The sequence below is a fragment of the Phyllopteryx taeniolatus genome, chromosome 8 (assembly GCF_024500385.1).
Source record: "Phyllopteryx taeniolatus isolate TA_2022b chromosome 8, UOR_Ptae_1.2, whole genome shotgun sequence".
Lineage (NCBI taxonomy): Eukaryota > Metazoa > Chordata > Actinopteri > Syngnathiformes > Syngnathidae > Phyllopteryx > Phyllopteryx taeniolatus.
The window spans coordinates 29,941,155-29,958,030 of NC_084509.1; the positions used below are offsets into that span (position 1 = coordinate 29,941,155).

Here is a 16,876-nt window from a genome sequence, read left to right on the forward strand (position 1 = left end):
CACATGCAGTGAGTTGCTGTACTGTAGATACGAGACGAAGAAGCATTTTATGTCCACATTACCTTTCAAAAGGCTATTAGGTCAGCTGACCCAAATGAAGTGGGTAAAAGCTTTGGATTAATATGAAAAGTGCGATATAAATAAATTTGAAAGTGCTACACAAATACATTTGATAGTGATAAATAAATAAAATACTTGATATTGAAAAAAAACAGTATTTGCAGATTTACTTACAGAAAACAGCATCAAATCAATGCTTCTATTCAATGTGGTGCTGATGAGATGGACAAGGCAAATTTTGACTTGCTTAAGAAGTAGACCAGGAAACACCTACTTTAGTTTCACTTCGTACACAGCAGAACTGACCCAGATATCACTCTATGGCACACAACCCACAGTCAGGGTTTCATGGGGGGGGGAGTGCAACATACATGTAACGCGAGAGTTAAATAAGACACACATTCAATGAACTACGAGTAATGTAAACACACATGATCAATGTTACATGAACCCTTATCGTTCATGAACATTAAGGATTAACGTCTTCATTACGGTAACAGTTCAACATTTTATGGCGCAATGCATGCTGGGAGCACACGGCTTCACAATTCTGCTGCACGCAAAATACAATAACTCTCTGTGTGACTTCAACCAAAATCCCATGATACAGTGGAAACTGTAGTTAATTACTGTAAAATCACTTTAAGGTATTTTACTGTAATGTATGTGGTATGTGGTAACTGTAGATTTTACAGGAATGTCTACCTTTATGAAACTTCTCCAAACTCCTATTAACCTCAACCATACTTTTAGAAACTTTTTATACTCTTAAACACATTTTAAACTCTTACACATAGAGTAATGTGCAGTAGTACTGTACACTATGTACATTTTATTCCTTGTAATATGTATTTTAATGAATTTTCTATTTATTTTTTGGCTTGGGAAGCATTTATTTTACCACCCAAAAATTACAGCATACATTCAAAATCCTGTGATACACAGCCTGTCGCAGCGGCCTGATGGAGAAAAAAAACACAGCGCTCATTGTCTTTAATTGACGGCAATTGACAGTGGGTCCGCATTCGACCTTGATTCGGCCCGGACCACCGCAGTCCGCTATTTAAAAATGGCCGCACGAAAGCATCCTGTGTTTATTTTACTGTTGTGCGTTTATTTTGAAGCCCTGACTTCACCGGCTACAACATGCACGACACCGATGTTGCCCGAGTGTTGTTGAAAACTTGCAACATGAAATTCCTCATGCTGTCTATTTAACTCTTTATAGAAAATCCAACAGATCCATCTAAAAAGTTGAGCCACACGCATTAGTTCCGCTTTTTGTGTTGGTGAGTGCAGGATAACAATTTAAAAGTGAATTTTATAGTATAACTGTATTGATTCATTTTATAATCTTTGCTTTGGTTATCATCTTCGTTGGGGGGGATGCGCCACAGCATTGTTGCTCCCTCAAGAACCGCCACTGCTTTAACAGGAAGATGAATGAGTTGGTCAGCATTCCTTTCGATTTATTGGCAGAGTCAGTAGTGAATTTGTAACATTGACAGCCTCAGGAATTACGATAACGTATGTGATCAATCATTTTGAAGTATTCTTAGGTGATGTTGTATGCTTGAAAATTGCGACAGGAGCAACACAAAAGATGCCATTGGCGATTCCCCCACCCACGTCTCTCAAATTCCTCATGAATTGTTGGAGTGGACAACTGACAGCAGGCCAGTCCGGTTTTGAACTTTTGGGCAGTGAAACTCGTTTGGCAGCATGGTGGAGAGTGCAAAAAAAGCAAAGAATGCAGGGGGGAGAACTATAAAAAAAGCGAAGTCCAAAAGGTTTGCACCCAGTTCATCAGTGTCCAAGTCCTCTGGTGCAGAAGTCTCTCGGCCCCGTCGGAACAAGGCGCTGTGTGTGCTACACAAACATGGCACCTGTCCTTCAAATGCTGGCGCTCATGCTGGCATCTGTCTTTCTGCAAAGTGCGTCATCGGGTCCTCTCAGTGACACGTAAGTAGAGCCAATCGAGACGCGACTGGTCCATGGAATCATCAGAGGTTTGTTATCTGCACGACGTGTACGTTTAAAGTTGACTGACCTCTATTTTATCATGTAATTTGGCGTTTTTGTATCGACAGTTTACATTGTAGTACCGACCAATCAAGTTTGTCATATACTTAGTTAAGGGCCTCAATATTCAATGCAACACGAATTCAAACCGAATTAATTCACTATGTCCTTTATTTCTCATTGGCAGCAGCGTGTAAGTCCAGTGATTTGAGGCTGTGGTTACAATTGGGAAATAAAACATGAGAAATAACTTTGTCAAATCCGGCCTCGCCTGTGTGGAGTTTGCATGTTCTCCCCGTGACACGTTTCTTTCAATTGTACACGATAAACAGATGTCTGACATTTCACTCTTCAATATTTTGTTAAATTTACTGTCTCGAAAATATTCAGGTTATGTGACACCGAAGTTGTTTCCCAGCGCAATTTTTGTCTTCTCTCCATCCGTGCAGCATCTTTGCGGTGACTGTGAGCTCCCAGGTGAGCGGAGGTGCGCAGGAAACCTTGTGCGCCGTCATCCAGGGCCCCACGGAGCTCGTCACGTTGACTGTCACCTTGGACATGGACTCTGGCAGCACTGTCATCCTGGAGAAGAAGGTCAAACAGGACTTTTACCAGTGCACGAACTTTCAGGTCTGTCATCAACCCAAGTATATTTATTTACCTATCCAGCTATCCATTTATCCATCATTATGTACCAAATTATGTATCTGGCGCCATGAATGAAAAGCTATCAGTACGGCTCTTTGGCAAATAATTGCTCTGGACTGTGTCCCACCACAGCAAGTTGTTTTGAAACCAAAAAGCGCCCCTCACAAATTTTGGGAGCTATCCTTTGTTATGTAATAACAGCCTCATTTGCATTGTGAAAACAAGTGAACATATGCTTGTGAGTATAGAGTGATTTCATAGTTGACCCCGCAAAGTGGTTTGCTGTTACAACACAGGGCCTTTTGCAATTAAAATTTTTAATAAAAATTACATTTAAATTAAAATTAAAATGAAATTACAATCTCTCTGTTGTCCTCTCTGTCTGACGTGTGTGATTCTTGGCGCCGTAGGTCCCAGCAGTGCGCACTAATACTGTGGCAACCATAAATGTCACTGTTAAAGGGAAGAGTGACTCCATGAACAAGAAGACCAAAATCCTCATTGTGCCCGCCGCTTTTATCCACATTATCCAGACTGATAAAACTGTCTACAAACCTGGACAGACCGGTAAGTATCACCACAATCAAAATATTCAGAGTTGAGAACTGTTTTGAGGTAGAATAGCTCGTTGCTGTATAACCAGCCTATCTCTACACTGTATAACAAGACATTTACAATAGTAGTAATTCTGTAATAATTCTGAGCCAGAAGAGCCGATTGTAGCCTCAATTTATTAATGTATTATTATATAATTAATAAACTAGTTAACATTTAGAATTATGTATAATAAGTAATAATTAATTAATATTTAAAAAAAATAATTTAAATAATTATTATTAATATGAATTAACCCTCTCCTTGACTTGGAGGAAGGTGTAAGATATTAAACATATTATTCCACTTTATTCCAGGACTGTCAAAATTTACAGCGATGTGCAGTATTTAAGACAAACACACCACAAACCACCAAGATATATTTAGCATCAGAAACGTAGATCTCTTTTCATAGCAACTACTGGATGTATATGTTTTCATATGAAATATATACTTGATATTTTGAACAGGTATGACGGACATATTTGTGACTTTCACATCTGCGTAATGGCTTTCTAGGACAAACTATTTATTTGTCACTTTTGTTACTCAGCTTGTTTCATTTGTATTTTTGCTACTTACAGTGTATAATGGAGAACAGCCAACATAATTATGTTACAGATTAAAAATCATGAAATGCATGGGATTTTCTTCCGATTGCTCTGAATAATTTGAATGCAATAATATACACTACAGTCTACTGTATGTGTATTTATTACATTCTCATGATAAATACATTGTGAAATGTGTTACGTAATACACTGGTCCATGTAATTATTGTGTTACTTGTCTGTGGTGAAAGAAAGGTTGGGGCCCATAGCTGTACAGTATGTCTTTTCACAAGGCAGAAGACAGAATAATAGTTCCTTTGGCTCCTTTTTACTCTCATCCTCTATTCTGCTCTTTGTTAGACAAATGCATTTTGCACGGTAATTTTCTCTTTGAGAACCATGTTTTGAGGCATAACACGGACAAAAATGTCCTCTTTCCTTTTTGCTTTAATCTGATATTTTAACTTTATGTCATGTATTTAAAGCAATGCTTGAAGACTTTCTTATTAATTTCCTACATTCCTGTACAGTGCAATTCCGAATCGTTTCCATGGATTCCGGTTTCATCCCTGTGGACCGGATGGTAAGTTTTCAATTCGTTTTTGTCTTTCAAGGGGTTGTTAAACTGAATGCAAAGGTGAACTTTGTCCGTTGTGATTTCTGGTAAATGTCAAGTACAAGCCTCTGTTTTTGCTTAGCACAGTGGGATGTGAAAGGAGGGCTCTTTGTTGGTTTTTGAAGCCAGCGTGGGTGTGATGCGCTGTGTGGAGTAGTGTGATAAACATGCTGTCAGTTCATTTGCCTCACACTGCATCTGACCCAAACATCTGAATCAATACAGGCTCAAGGCCTTTTCCATTAGTGAGGAGACAATCTGCCGTGCATGATTAACATCTGACAAAAGGAATTAGGAGTACTGCACCAAGTTTGGGTTTTGCTCTTTACCTTTTCCCCCATGGTGTATAGCGGTTCACCGACCAGATCAGTCTTTTGCTTTTATTTGAATGGAAAAACAGCCAGCTAGAAACCAGGGGGATGTTTTTTGATAGTATTAATCCCTTATCTACTCCTCCAAGGACAAACGTAAAACTCGAACATATTTAATGGAAAAAATGTGAAGTTCGAATTCTGCTATTTCTAAAAATCGATAAATAATAAAAATTAAAAAAAAATTCTCGGCACCATTGCTCATCAAATTCAAACCCAATCTGAGAACAAAATGTGCAGAACAGTATGCACTGGAACTTTTCTCAGCCTTGACATTTCCTCTGAACCATGATTTATTTACACGTTATAGAGCGATTCTTATGATATTTTGTACCGTCAAGTCCTCAGTTCCTTCTTTGGCATTTTGGCTCATTTTAGGCTATAAAAAACCCAGAAAAAAACGATATTTAATATATTAGATATAATCATATTTCTGTCATTACATTCATCAATTAAAATGAAAAAAAATCCATCCATCCATCCATCCATCCATTCTCTACCGCTTATCCGGGTCGGGTCGCGGGGGCAGTAGCTTCAGCAGGGACGCCCAGACTACCCTCTCCCCAGCCACTTCATCCAGCTCTACCGGGGGGATCCCGAGGCGTTCCCAGGCCAGCCGAAGGATGTAGTCTCTCCAGCGCGTCCTGGGTCGTCCCCGGGGTCTCCTCCCGGTGGGACATGCCCGGAACACCTCACCAGGGAGGCGTCCGGGAGGCATCCGAATCAGATGCCCCAGCCACCTCATCTGGCTCCTCTCAATGCGGAGGAGTAGCGGCTCTACTCTGAGATCCTCCCGGATGACCGAGCTTCTCACCCTATCTCAAAGGGAGAGCCCGGACACCCTGCGGAGGAAACTCATTTCGGCCGCTTGTATCCGGGATCTTGTTCTTTCGGTCACCAGAGCTGCATTCCGCTTGGCCAGCCGGTACCCATCAGCTGCCTCAGGAGTCCCACAGGCCAAAAAGGCCCGATAGGACTCCTTCTTCAGCTTGACGGCATCCCTCACCGTTGGTGTCCACCAACGGGTTCGCGGATTGCCGCCACGACAGGCACCGACCACCTTACGGCCACAGCTCCGGTCGGCCGCCTCAGCAATGGAGGCGCGGAACATGGTCCACTCGGACTCGATGTCCCCCGCCTCCCCCGGAACATGAGCAAAGTTCTGTCGGAGGTGGGAGTTGAAACTCCTTCTGACAGGGGATTCTGCCAGACGTTCCCAGCAGACCCTCACAATACGTTTGGGCCTGCCACGTCGGACCGGCATCTTCCCCCACCATCGGAGCCAACTCACCACCAGGTGGTGATCAGTTGACAGCTCCGCCCCTCTCTTCACCCGAGTGTCCAAGACATGCGGCCGCAAGTCCGATGACACGACCACAAAGTCGATCATCGAACTGCGACCTAGGGTGTCCTGGTGCCAAGTGCACGTGTGGACACCCTTATGCTTGAACATGGTGTTCGTTATGGACAATCCGTGACGAGCACAGAAGTCCAATAACAGAACACCGCTCGGGTTCTGATCGGGGGGGCCGTTCCTCCCAATCGCGCCCTTCCAGGTCTCACTGTCATTGCCCACGTGAGCATTGAAGTCCCCCAACAGAACAATGGAGTCCCCAGCGGGAGCGCTCTCCAGCACCCCCTCCAAGGACTCCAAAAAGGGTGGGTACTCTGAACTGCTGTTTGGTGCATAGGCACAAACAACAGTCAGGACCCGTCCCCCCACCCGAAGGCGGAGGGAGGCTACCCTCTCGTCCACCGGGGTGAACCCCAACGTACAGGCGCCGAGCCGGGGGGCAATAAGTATACCCACACCTGCTCGGCGCCTCTCACCATGGGCAACTCCAGAGTGGAAGAGAGTCCAACCCCTCTCGAGAGGACTGGTACCAGAGCCCCAGGTGTGTGTGGAGGCGAGTCCGACTATATCGAGTCGGAACTTCTCGACCTCACACACCAACTCGGGCTCCTTCCCTGCCAGAGAGGTGACATTCCACGTCCCTAGAGCCAGCTTCTGTAGCCGGGGATCGGATCGCCAAGGTCCCCGCCTTCGGCCACCGCCCGGCTCACACTGCACCCGACCCCTATGGCCCCTCCCACAGGTGGTGAGCCCATGGGAAGGGGGAACCACGTTACCCTTTCGGGCTGTGCCCGGCCGGACCCCATGGGTGCAGGCCCGGCCACCAGGCGCTCACCTTCGAGCCCCACCACCAGGCCTGGCTCCAGCGGGGGGCCCCGGTGGCCCGCGTCCGGGCAAGGGAAAACGAAGTCCATTGTTTGTCGTCATCATTAGGGGTCTTTGAGCCGTGCTTTGTCTGGTCCCTCACCTAGGACCTGTTTGTCATGGGTGACCCTGCCAGGGGCATAAAGCCCCAGACAACTTAGCTCCTAGGATCACTGGGACACACAAACCCCTCCACCACGACAAGGTGACGGCTCAAGGAGGGGATGAAAAAAAAAAAAAAAAATGCTATTTTCGGCCAAAAGCATCCTTGCCGATCAAATTATTTACATAGGAGCCCTTCTTTAATATCACCTTAACAATGCTCTTATACACTGCAATAATAAGTCAAGAGCCACCAGCAGCTTCAAATACCCGTTTGCTGCTCATCAGTGGTTTTTGAGCAGCTGCTTTCCTCATACAACGCATTGGCCGAACAGAACTTAATATGGACAAGCCTGTTTGGTTGCTGAATCACACACAAATTTAACAGTAGGCCCTAAAGTGATTTTTTATTATTTCTTTTTTTGACAAGTCCAGTGTTTTCACCACCAACACACAACAATGTTGCTGGTGCTTAAACTACTGTAGGTAGCGACTGCACTAACTGGCTAGTTATAGTGTACGTATGGTATTTTCTGCCAGAGTGACATGTTAATCTAGTCTCGAGAATTTGGAATGTTCATGCCTGCTGGCTAAGTAAAATAAAGATGCAAGCATGTACTGGCTCATTGTAGCCGCAAGGTGGAAAGATTACTTGGGAAATGTAGTCGGTAACAATTACAAGTTACCCTGCTGGAAACTCAATCACAGACAAACTCATGGATTGCACCGTCCAGGTCCATCCATCCATTCTCGTAACTGCTTATCCTCACCAGGTGTGCTTATAGTAATTTACAACGCTGTGGCCAGTAAATTACTATAAACCTGATTACACTCCTTAGTGACAACAGTGTTAAGTTAACATTTTGCTTCATCGTGGTGCTGATGAGTTAGCTGAGGTAAACAGGAGCTCTTTTGGATTGCAGAAAAAGTAGGCCCGGTAATGTTTATTTTAACATCACGCAAAGCTGACCGGGATGTCACTTTGTTGCACACAACCCACAGCCAGGGTTTCATGAAGAAAAGCGCAACAAACATGTAACGCGAGAGTTAAATAAGACACACATTTAATGAACTCTGGGTAACATCAACACGAATGATCAATGTTGTGGTTATAACTGTCGAATTTATAGTAATGTCTGAAAGTGTAGTGAGATATTTCGCCAGCAACTAATGAGTTTGACTTTTGTTTTTGTTCTTTTTCAGTACACAGTGGTGGAGCTTCAGGTAAGAAGCACATTTTGAGCCACACCGACACATTCTGTTCGCTTGAGTGGTTATTGAGAGCCACAGCGAAAGGGGGATTTTGTTGCGTTTGAAACCTGATATAATGGGTGTGTTTCCTCAAGGGGGATTTCACTGAATCACGGGTATGAATCTCCAGGAGAATCTTGCGTGTGTTCTAATGGTCTCTACTCACTCACACAATTAGCGATTTAACACCGCATACGGTGGAAACAGTTTTTCATTCAATCAGCTATGAGACAAAGCTGGACATTGTCACCAATCATGTGCTACAGAAAGTAAACAATAACATTGTCCCTCTTCAGGTTGTTTGGTTATTGTGACGATTCGACCCCAAACGAGACCACTACAGCGTCAATAAGCGCACTTCTGTCTTCTGTCTGTTTTAATGTAGGATCCCAATTCCAATCGAATTGCTCAGTGGTTGGATAGATTTGTTGCCGCTGGAATCCTTGATCTTTCCCATCCCATGATTCCAGAGGCAGCACAAGGAACCTATGTAATCACTGCCACCACAGACAAAGGAGAGAAAATCTCCCACAGCTTTGACATCAAGGAATATGGTCTGCTATAGTTGCTATGCAATTGTTGTGCTCGACTGTATTCATTGAAGCTTCCTTTTTTGTTAATGTTTCTTTATTTTGACTTTTCTTTTAGTTTTGCCCAAATTTGAGGTAACTGTCCACCTCCCGAGTGTGATTACAATCATGGACCAGCAGGTCACGCTGAAGATTTGTGGAAAGTGAGTGTTTTAGTGTGACTTTGCCTCTTCGTCGTCGCTTTTCTGTCAGGCAGGAAAGCTACAGGGAGATATTGGAACTTTTAGGTTGTGAAAAAATTTTGGTCTGAAAATCATGTTAATGTACTAAGAATTTAATGTAATGCCATGCTCTTCAGATTCATCAGTGATACGTCTTATAGTATGTGTATAAGCAACGTAGTGCACGCATTTTGTTGTAGTCAGTCTCATATTTCATGTTTTGCTTGCTCAGCAGACAGCAATCATCATTGATGTTAGTTATAATAAGATCAAAATGTCTGTATGAAATTAACTTGTGCTTCTCCCTGCAGATACACTTATGGAAAACCAGTTGTTGGCTCAGGCAAGGCGGTGTTTTGTAGGAATGCTTTTCACTATTTCTGGCGTGCCATATCACAGAAAGACCTCTGCAAGACATATAAACTGAGAGTGAGTAGTTGACATAATACTGTTGACTGTTGCTTCATGTAAATCCATGAAGCTTTTGAGTCTAAAAGTGACACTCTTCTAGACCGATCGCAGCGGTTGTGCTACACAAATGGTGAGCATGGAAGACTTTGCCCTCAACAAGAACATGTATGATGATAGTTTTGAGGTGGATGCCGAATTAGAGGAGCATGGCACAGGTAAGCTCGTGGAATGTTTTACTTACCATCATGTTCATTCTATGTCTCGATGCCTTGGCGTAATCTGTAATCATATTTCCCGTTTAGGGGTGATCCTGAAGGGTACAGCGCAGGCAAGCTTCAGTGCCCTTATCAGAACAGTCACTTTTGAAGATGTACCTGAAGCATACAAGCCTGGCATCCCATTTGAGGGAAAGGTAGTCACTTTTTTTGTCAATGTCAATGTCAATCCAATGATCAAAAGGATAAATTGCACTTAATTGTGGTTAAAGTACAGTAAAGTCCAGAAGTATTTGCACACCACCGTAATGGATTTGAATGACAGTAATTATGATGTAATTGAAGTGTAGCCTTTAAGCTTTAATTTGAAAGGTTTTACTCAGTTGGCTTCACTTGATGCTGCTAGTTTGTGGGCATTGCTTTTGTCTTCAGTACACGAAAAGTTGATTTTGACTTTCCCCTCTGGGGTTCAATCAAGGATGAAATGCTGAAAGCACGGGTTGAGATTTGGTAACTGACTTGGCAACTGAAAAATCTGAATTTATGAACCTTCAAAATGTCTTGAGTTGCACATGAGCTGATCATTAAAAAACAAAAACAAACAAAAAAGAAAACAGATCTCAATCCAGTAGCGCATCCTTGTTACTTGTCTAACAAAAAGTGAAGGTGACCTCAATGTTCAGGCGAAGCATCTCCAGGTAGGAAAGTCAGAATGCGTCCATTGTCTCCAGTTTTTTGTTTTTGGTTAAAGTATTAAATATTTACAATTGCATCCAAATACTTTTGCATCCCTGAAAATAGATGTACTTGCTGCAATTCCGAAATGATAAATAGCATATATTTTTTAGAACTCTCTAAAAGGTGAAAATCTAAACTTCAATCACATCTTAATTGTTTAAAATCCATTGTGGTAGTGTCTTGTTGTGATTTTACGGGATGATTGGGTCCATTATTGTGATCTAATAGTGCTACTGAAATGCTTGGCTGTTTTAGTTTTACATACAGTATTTACAGAGAGGTGACGGAGCAACATCTTGTTTAAATTTTACATTCATGTTGGGAGTCTCTTGAGGAGCTAGTAGATCAAACAAAGGAGGTCAAGATGGTGGCGCGCTAGTTGTCGCTTTTTGGGGTAACTTATCACGGTCTCCTCCTGTTCAGGAGCCAGGATGCCTCTCAAGTAACCAAAGTACTAACCAGGCCCAACCAGACTTCACCACATCACTAATATAAGCTTGCTGACATGCACGATGTAGACATATTTCATTTTGTAGGGTATTTATGTGACTTTTTTAAGGTGAACGAATGTTTGTCCACTGGGAGAACGCATAAAATGTTGACCAACTAAACATTTTGTCCTCATTCATCTTGTTTGCAGGTCAAAATGACTGGTGCAGACAGAAAACCTGTGGCCAATGAGCATGTCTACTTAATCACCCCAGACTCAATTACCTTAACACTAACCACAAACACAGACGGCGTGGCCTCGTTTTCACTGGACACCAGCAACTGGGGGGACTATGCCAATCTTCAGGTTTGTGACTCCTCTGTTTTAGGCAACTGTGGTACATGCTGAAGAAATAAAAAAATATTTTAACCGACATAGTCACAGGCTAAATATGCTAAGCTCAACAGTATCAAAATATGTCATCATAAACCCTGTCTGATGCTAGTGATGTTAGCAGCTGTTAGCGGCTAACAACACAAAAGGCTAGTCCAGACACCACCAATGTAGCTCTGGTTGGCATGGTAATGCAAGGCTCCTCATTCATTAAAATGCTTTCGCAGCTATTATGTTCAGGTGAAATTACTACTTATCAGTGTTTTATAGGAAAACATTAGTTGAAGCACCAAATGTATACCATGGAAATAACAGTAAGACTGTACTTTTTGATGTGACACTTTCTTGAAAAAAAAAAATGCAGCTATAAATAACAGATACCATCTTGATTCATTTTAAAAAACCCTTTGCAACTGAAATATATTTTGTAACTATACAGCAGATGCAGCAATTGCCCTGATTCCTTTTCCTGGTCTCGTCGCATGGTCTCCTGGCCACTTGTTAGGCAGAATTTGGGGAACACAATCATATTACCACAAAGCCCAACAGGAAAAGAGGCAGAAAGAGGAAGTCAGACAAACACACTCAGGAAATTACTCCAAGAACAGCATGAGGAATATGAGATGATGACGTCTTCATCACTGCTATGTTAAAAATAAAATATATTCGAAAGAAAGAAGTATATCAGAAGTATCTAAGTCAACTTGGCCGAACCTAAATTCAAGTCGCTACTGTTGCGTTAACGCTTCCTCTCATGAATTTCACTATTGTTTTGTTTTGGTGTTAACAGGCCAAGTCCAAACTGGTTGAAGATGATGAGCCATATGTTCCAGGTATTCGGAAACCAGAGTACGGGACAGCTTACCACAATGTTTCTCCCTTCTACTCCAAGAGTAGTAGCTTTTTGAAGCTCATGCAGGTCAGCGGGACGATCTCCTGTGACAAAGGTGCCGCAGTAAGAGCCAAGTACATCATCCAGGGAGAGGAGCTCAAGAAGGGACAGGAGACCCTTGACTTTTTCTATTTGGTGGGTCCAGTTACTGTCAGTATTTGCAAAGTCAGTCTTACTAGAAATTTTGTAGAAATGTGTACACTGAACATACAAGTTCCAAATGTCTGTGTGGGAAAACTCACACTTGACTTCTTATTGTGTGTGTACTTCTAAGGTGATGTCCAAAGGTGCAATCATGCAGCACGGTCATCTCCAAGTGGCTGTTCGCCTGGGTACAGGTAATCTAATTTGATAGTCACTTTTTTTTCTTTTTCCTACCTGCGTGGGTGATTGTAACTGGGTATGCTGGATTCTAACGATGTGGTAGTTTAATCAATGACTCTCAATCCGGGGTGGCCAAACATTTTTTTCACCGAGGGCCACATACAGGAAAGGGCCACCTGGAAACTATTCGACTTCCAAAAGCAATCCATCAAGCAATTATGTATTGTTTTTATATACATTATAGTTAGTTTGAAAATCTGCTACATCACAGCATTCTGCTGAAGGTGACAAGGCGAATAGTTGAGTATTTTTCAGGATTTTGGGGTGGCCCGAAGCATTGAACCATAACAAGAGCAATCTGTAGGAGGCTGAAATATTTCAAAACAGTTACTTAAGGATCATTAATATGAAACGTACACAAATAAGACCTTGACACAGAGCAGAAAATAGAGCAAATGATTTGAAACAGAATGATCCTTTTTTTTTAACCATTATTAAGAGTAATTTTGTTATTATTATTTTAGTTGTAAATTGTGAATAGATTTGCTTGGTTTTAGTCTAGTGATTGATTTTGTTTACTGATCAGTCAAACATGCTCTGTAATCTGATTTCCTTGCGCTCGATTTTTGTGACTGGCATTAATCCAGTGGGGCGGGTTAGACCGGGTTTTCACAATTTTGCAGACGTGTCCAAGTTGGCGTATTTTTAAAAAGGGTCGGTCGGTCTGCACCGTTGTGGGAGTCAACACAGCTGACCTCATTCCCCTTAAATATGGCGCATTCACAGCCTTGCCTGGAGACATCATCGTGCGGAAGAGAATGCAGCGATCTGTGCGTGACTGGAGTATTGTCACTGCTATTGGCGGGTGTGGCAACAGAGAACCTGACCGGGTTCCCTTTAAATTAAATCTACACAATGAGCTGATAAATGCCGACAACTTAAATATGTCCGCGGACCTCAGAATCTTTCTGCCTCTGCCTCGACCAAATTCAACAAAATCGCGTTACACCAGCGGTCTACTTGGCGCCAAAAATTAGATGTGGCCCCAGCCGACGTTAGTTGAGACCGACTTTCTACCACTAAATTGCCACATGGGCCTGGCGCATGTCAAAGTACACACCCTCGTTGCGCGAGTACGCTCAGCTTTTCGCAGACCGGTCTGCCAAATTGGCAAATGGGCGCAGAGAGTCTTGCAATTGTTTTTGCGCTGCGTCGCAGATGCGCCAACTCTGTAAATGGAGACCATTATATGAAAACCATGACGAGTAACCCTTTTTTATTGCTTGAAATGTTTTTAGTTACATTCTACAACATTTCCCATTTTGTTCTTACGTCTGTCAGTGAACAAAGGAGAGTTGTCCATATCCCTCCGTGAAGTGATCAACCTGGCGCCGTTTGCACAGGTTGTAGTTTACACTGTGTTGCCTGGTGGCGAGGCTGTGGCAGACAGCCAGGATTTCCCCATCCAGCTCTGTCTCAAGAACAAGGTTGTACCTGGTGTTATTTTTAAATACACATTAAACAAATGATAAATACTTGAGTTTGAATGGAATTAAGATCTTTCGAAAACTGGATTTATCGCCACTGACCCACTGTTGTCCTCTGTACAGGTTTCTCTTAAGTTCTCGTCCCTCCAAGAGCTTCCATCAGAGAAGACCACATTGAAACTCCAGGCTCAGCCAGGCTCTTTGTGCTCTGTGAGAGCCATTGACCAAAGCATCCTACTGCTGAAGTCAGAGAGGGAACTCACTGTTGACTATGTAAGATCCCTTCAACTTCATACCGAGACACGTCTCACCCCCTGTATATACATTCATTTCTACAACACTGACTTTATTCACGGTGACACAGCAATCAAGTCGCCTCACATTAGGAAGGTTCAGGGCTCAAATCTGTTGGCTTGGGCCTTTCTATATGGAATTTACCTGCGTCCCTCCGCCTGTGGGGATTCTGGTTCGGCACGCCGGCTTGGTCCCACTGTCCAAAAACATGTACACCCATACTATGTATCGATGCGCAGCGACGTAAGATTACTGGCACTAGAAGGCACGCTCAGTTACTGTCGTCCTTACTGTTTTTCATTTGCTTGTTTTATATTTAAAGTATAATATTTTTTTTTCTCATACAAATTACTGTATAATTCCTGCATTATTACTATAATTCACTGTATTTCATCAACACTACTGTGTTGATGATAGACTATGGCACATTCTGACTTGCTTGCAAATTCGGGTTACATTGTGAGAATGGAACTCTATCGTAAACCAAGGCGCCCCCTGTTTCGTGTTTTCACTGAAGACGAGAAGACTAATTTTTAGAAGGCTAATTTTCCCTCAATGTGGTTAAGAGAAGAGAAAAAAATAACTGGCCACATTACTGTAGAAGCCTTTTGGATTAGAGATGAAATGTCTTCTCCATCTAAGACCAATTGTCAGCAGTTCAGCTTTGGCAGAATTTTTTAAACAGATCTATTTCCAGACAAAACAGCATTCACACAGGCTAAAAATAAACTATCCTTTGGATTCAAATATACTCTGCACGCGGCGACGCGGAGTTAATGTCTTTTGTGGAGCCGATCAATGACGTCATTTCAGCCGATCAGCATGAAATGCTAAATATCGGCCGATACCGGTCAGCCGATAAAGATCGGTGTAAAGTCTATTTAAAAGCAGATGTCCTTGGCATAAATCCCATTCTACCAATAAAAATCAAACTTTAATTTAAAGTTTGGTGAGAGTATTAATAGTGTTGTGTTTAACTCTGTGTAGGTGTACAGTCAGCTCCCTCTGCAGAAGCTGGCAGGATACCCGTATGAGACTGAAGACTACGAGCCATATCCCTGCCTTCCTGAGCGTCAACCTGGGCTGTTGGTGGCTCCAGAACGGCGGAGCAAGCGCTCATTTTACTCTGGGCCAAACAATCAGAAGAATGATGTTTACAGCGTCTTTAAAGTAAGACTTGACTATCAAGTAGGCTACATTAAGTACTGACATTGACCTGCTTTTAACGTGAGGGCATGTGCCTATCTCGCATAGAATTACTGTATAGTACAGGGCCCGTGGGCCACATGCGGCCTGCTCGCATTCTGTCCAGTCCACTGGCATGCATTAGTTTACAGGCAGATCGAACACAATCAACGCGGCCGACGCGGTTCCGCATCCCAGCAACGAGCCAGCTGCTCAAAGCGGGGTCAATGTCCAGTATATTTTCAAAGATTCAAGAAATTTTATTGTCATACCAACACACATTTACACGCTATGGCACAGCAATTTGATTGGGGATGACCACTTCACCACCTGAGCCATTTTAAGATATTAAATTAATGTGACACATCAGGTTACCATATTGGTGTGACCCTCGACAACATCCAGTTTCTCCCTTGGCACCCTGGGAATATGAAATGCCCACGGTGCCAACTGTGACGCACCAGATTCATTGGTTTATCAATAAGGGATTTTGTTAAACAAAGATGTTTTGAAAAAATTAACATTTTGAACTTTAGAGAATGTGCATTTGTGTTCCAACGCGACCGTTCCCCAGGGCACAAAATAAGGTGCATCAAGGCATGCTTCGATGAGATGAATGTTTTGTGACTTGACAAATATTTCTCTCTTTTCCAGGAAATCGGAGTCAAGCTTGTGACAAATTCTGATGTGAAGAAACCCTATGACTGCCGACGACGTAGATTTGAGTATTACTTTGATGGTATGTTTGCTATAGACAGTAATCCCCAGCTATATCACGATGTTGTGGCACTAGCTGCTCGCGGATTTCACACTGGAACACGTTTATCTTTATTCACGCATTCCACTGCTTATAGCAAGGCATCCGAAGCCGACAATGTATTGTTTTCATTGAATTGTATTCTTCTGAAGAGCTGGAAATGCTCTGCTTTGCTGGAAAGGGGCACAGAGTTTCATTCCTTCCACTGTGGAAATACAGCACACCGAAGAGTCACTGCCGGTGCATGTAACATAGCACCGCAGTACACCAAAGCGCATAGTACCCCCCGCAGAAAATGGGGAATTGCTGTATTTGAATTTACGAGTGATATTGTTCTCTATTTATTCAAATGTAGTGACAATGACTGTGATCTGACAGCTGATCAATGTGGACTCCAATTAAAGGTACATTTTTCCTCTCTTATTAGAAAATTTTCCGGTTGCCATGGCTTTCAATGTGAAGCGAGGCTCTGGTAGCGGTGAGAAAAATATGGAGGAGAAGAAGGAGACCATTAGAACATCCTTCCCGGAGACGTGGATCTGGGACCTAGTTTCTGTTGGGTAAAC

At 42.8% G+C, this 16,876-nt stretch overlaps 1 protein-coding gene across 1 annotated transcript in view; it reads left to right on the plus strand.

The window, feature by feature from the left end:
* Positions 1-1,868: 1,868 nt before the first annotated feature.
* Positions 1,869-16,876, plus strand: part of LOC133482570 (alpha-2-macroglobulin-like protein 1) — a 30,690-nt gene continuing 15,682 nt past the window's right edge. Inside the window, exons 1-18 of the mRNA XM_061782845.1 lie at positions 1,869-2,022; positions 2,532-2,712; positions 3,141-3,297; positions 4,406-4,458; positions 8,386-8,406; positions 8,819-8,987; positions 9,082-9,166; positions 9,496-9,613; positions 9,696-9,810; positions 9,898-10,007; positions 11,189-11,344; positions 12,162-12,398; positions 12,538-12,601; positions 13,929-14,074; positions 14,198-14,347; positions 15,356-15,538; positions 16,208-16,292; positions 16,738-16,870. Coding sequence (XP_061638829.1) covers positions 1,940-2,022; positions 2,532-2,712; positions 3,141-3,297; positions 4,406-4,458; positions 8,386-8,406; positions 8,819-8,987; positions 9,082-9,166; positions 9,496-9,613; positions 9,696-9,810; positions 9,898-10,007; positions 11,189-11,344; positions 12,162-12,398; positions 12,538-12,601; positions 13,929-14,074; positions 14,198-14,347; positions 15,356-15,538; positions 16,208-16,292; positions 16,738-16,870 — 2,246 coding nt within the window. The 5' untranslated portion in view covers positions 1,869-1,939. The remainder of the gene's footprint in view (positions 2,023-2,531; positions 2,713-3,140; positions 3,298-4,405; positions 4,459-8,385; positions 8,407-8,818; positions 8,988-9,081; positions 9,167-9,495; positions 9,614-9,695; positions 9,811-9,897; positions 10,008-11,188; positions 11,345-12,161; positions 12,399-12,537; positions 12,602-13,928; positions 14,075-14,197; positions 14,348-15,355; positions 15,539-16,207; positions 16,293-16,737; positions 16,871-16,876) is intronic.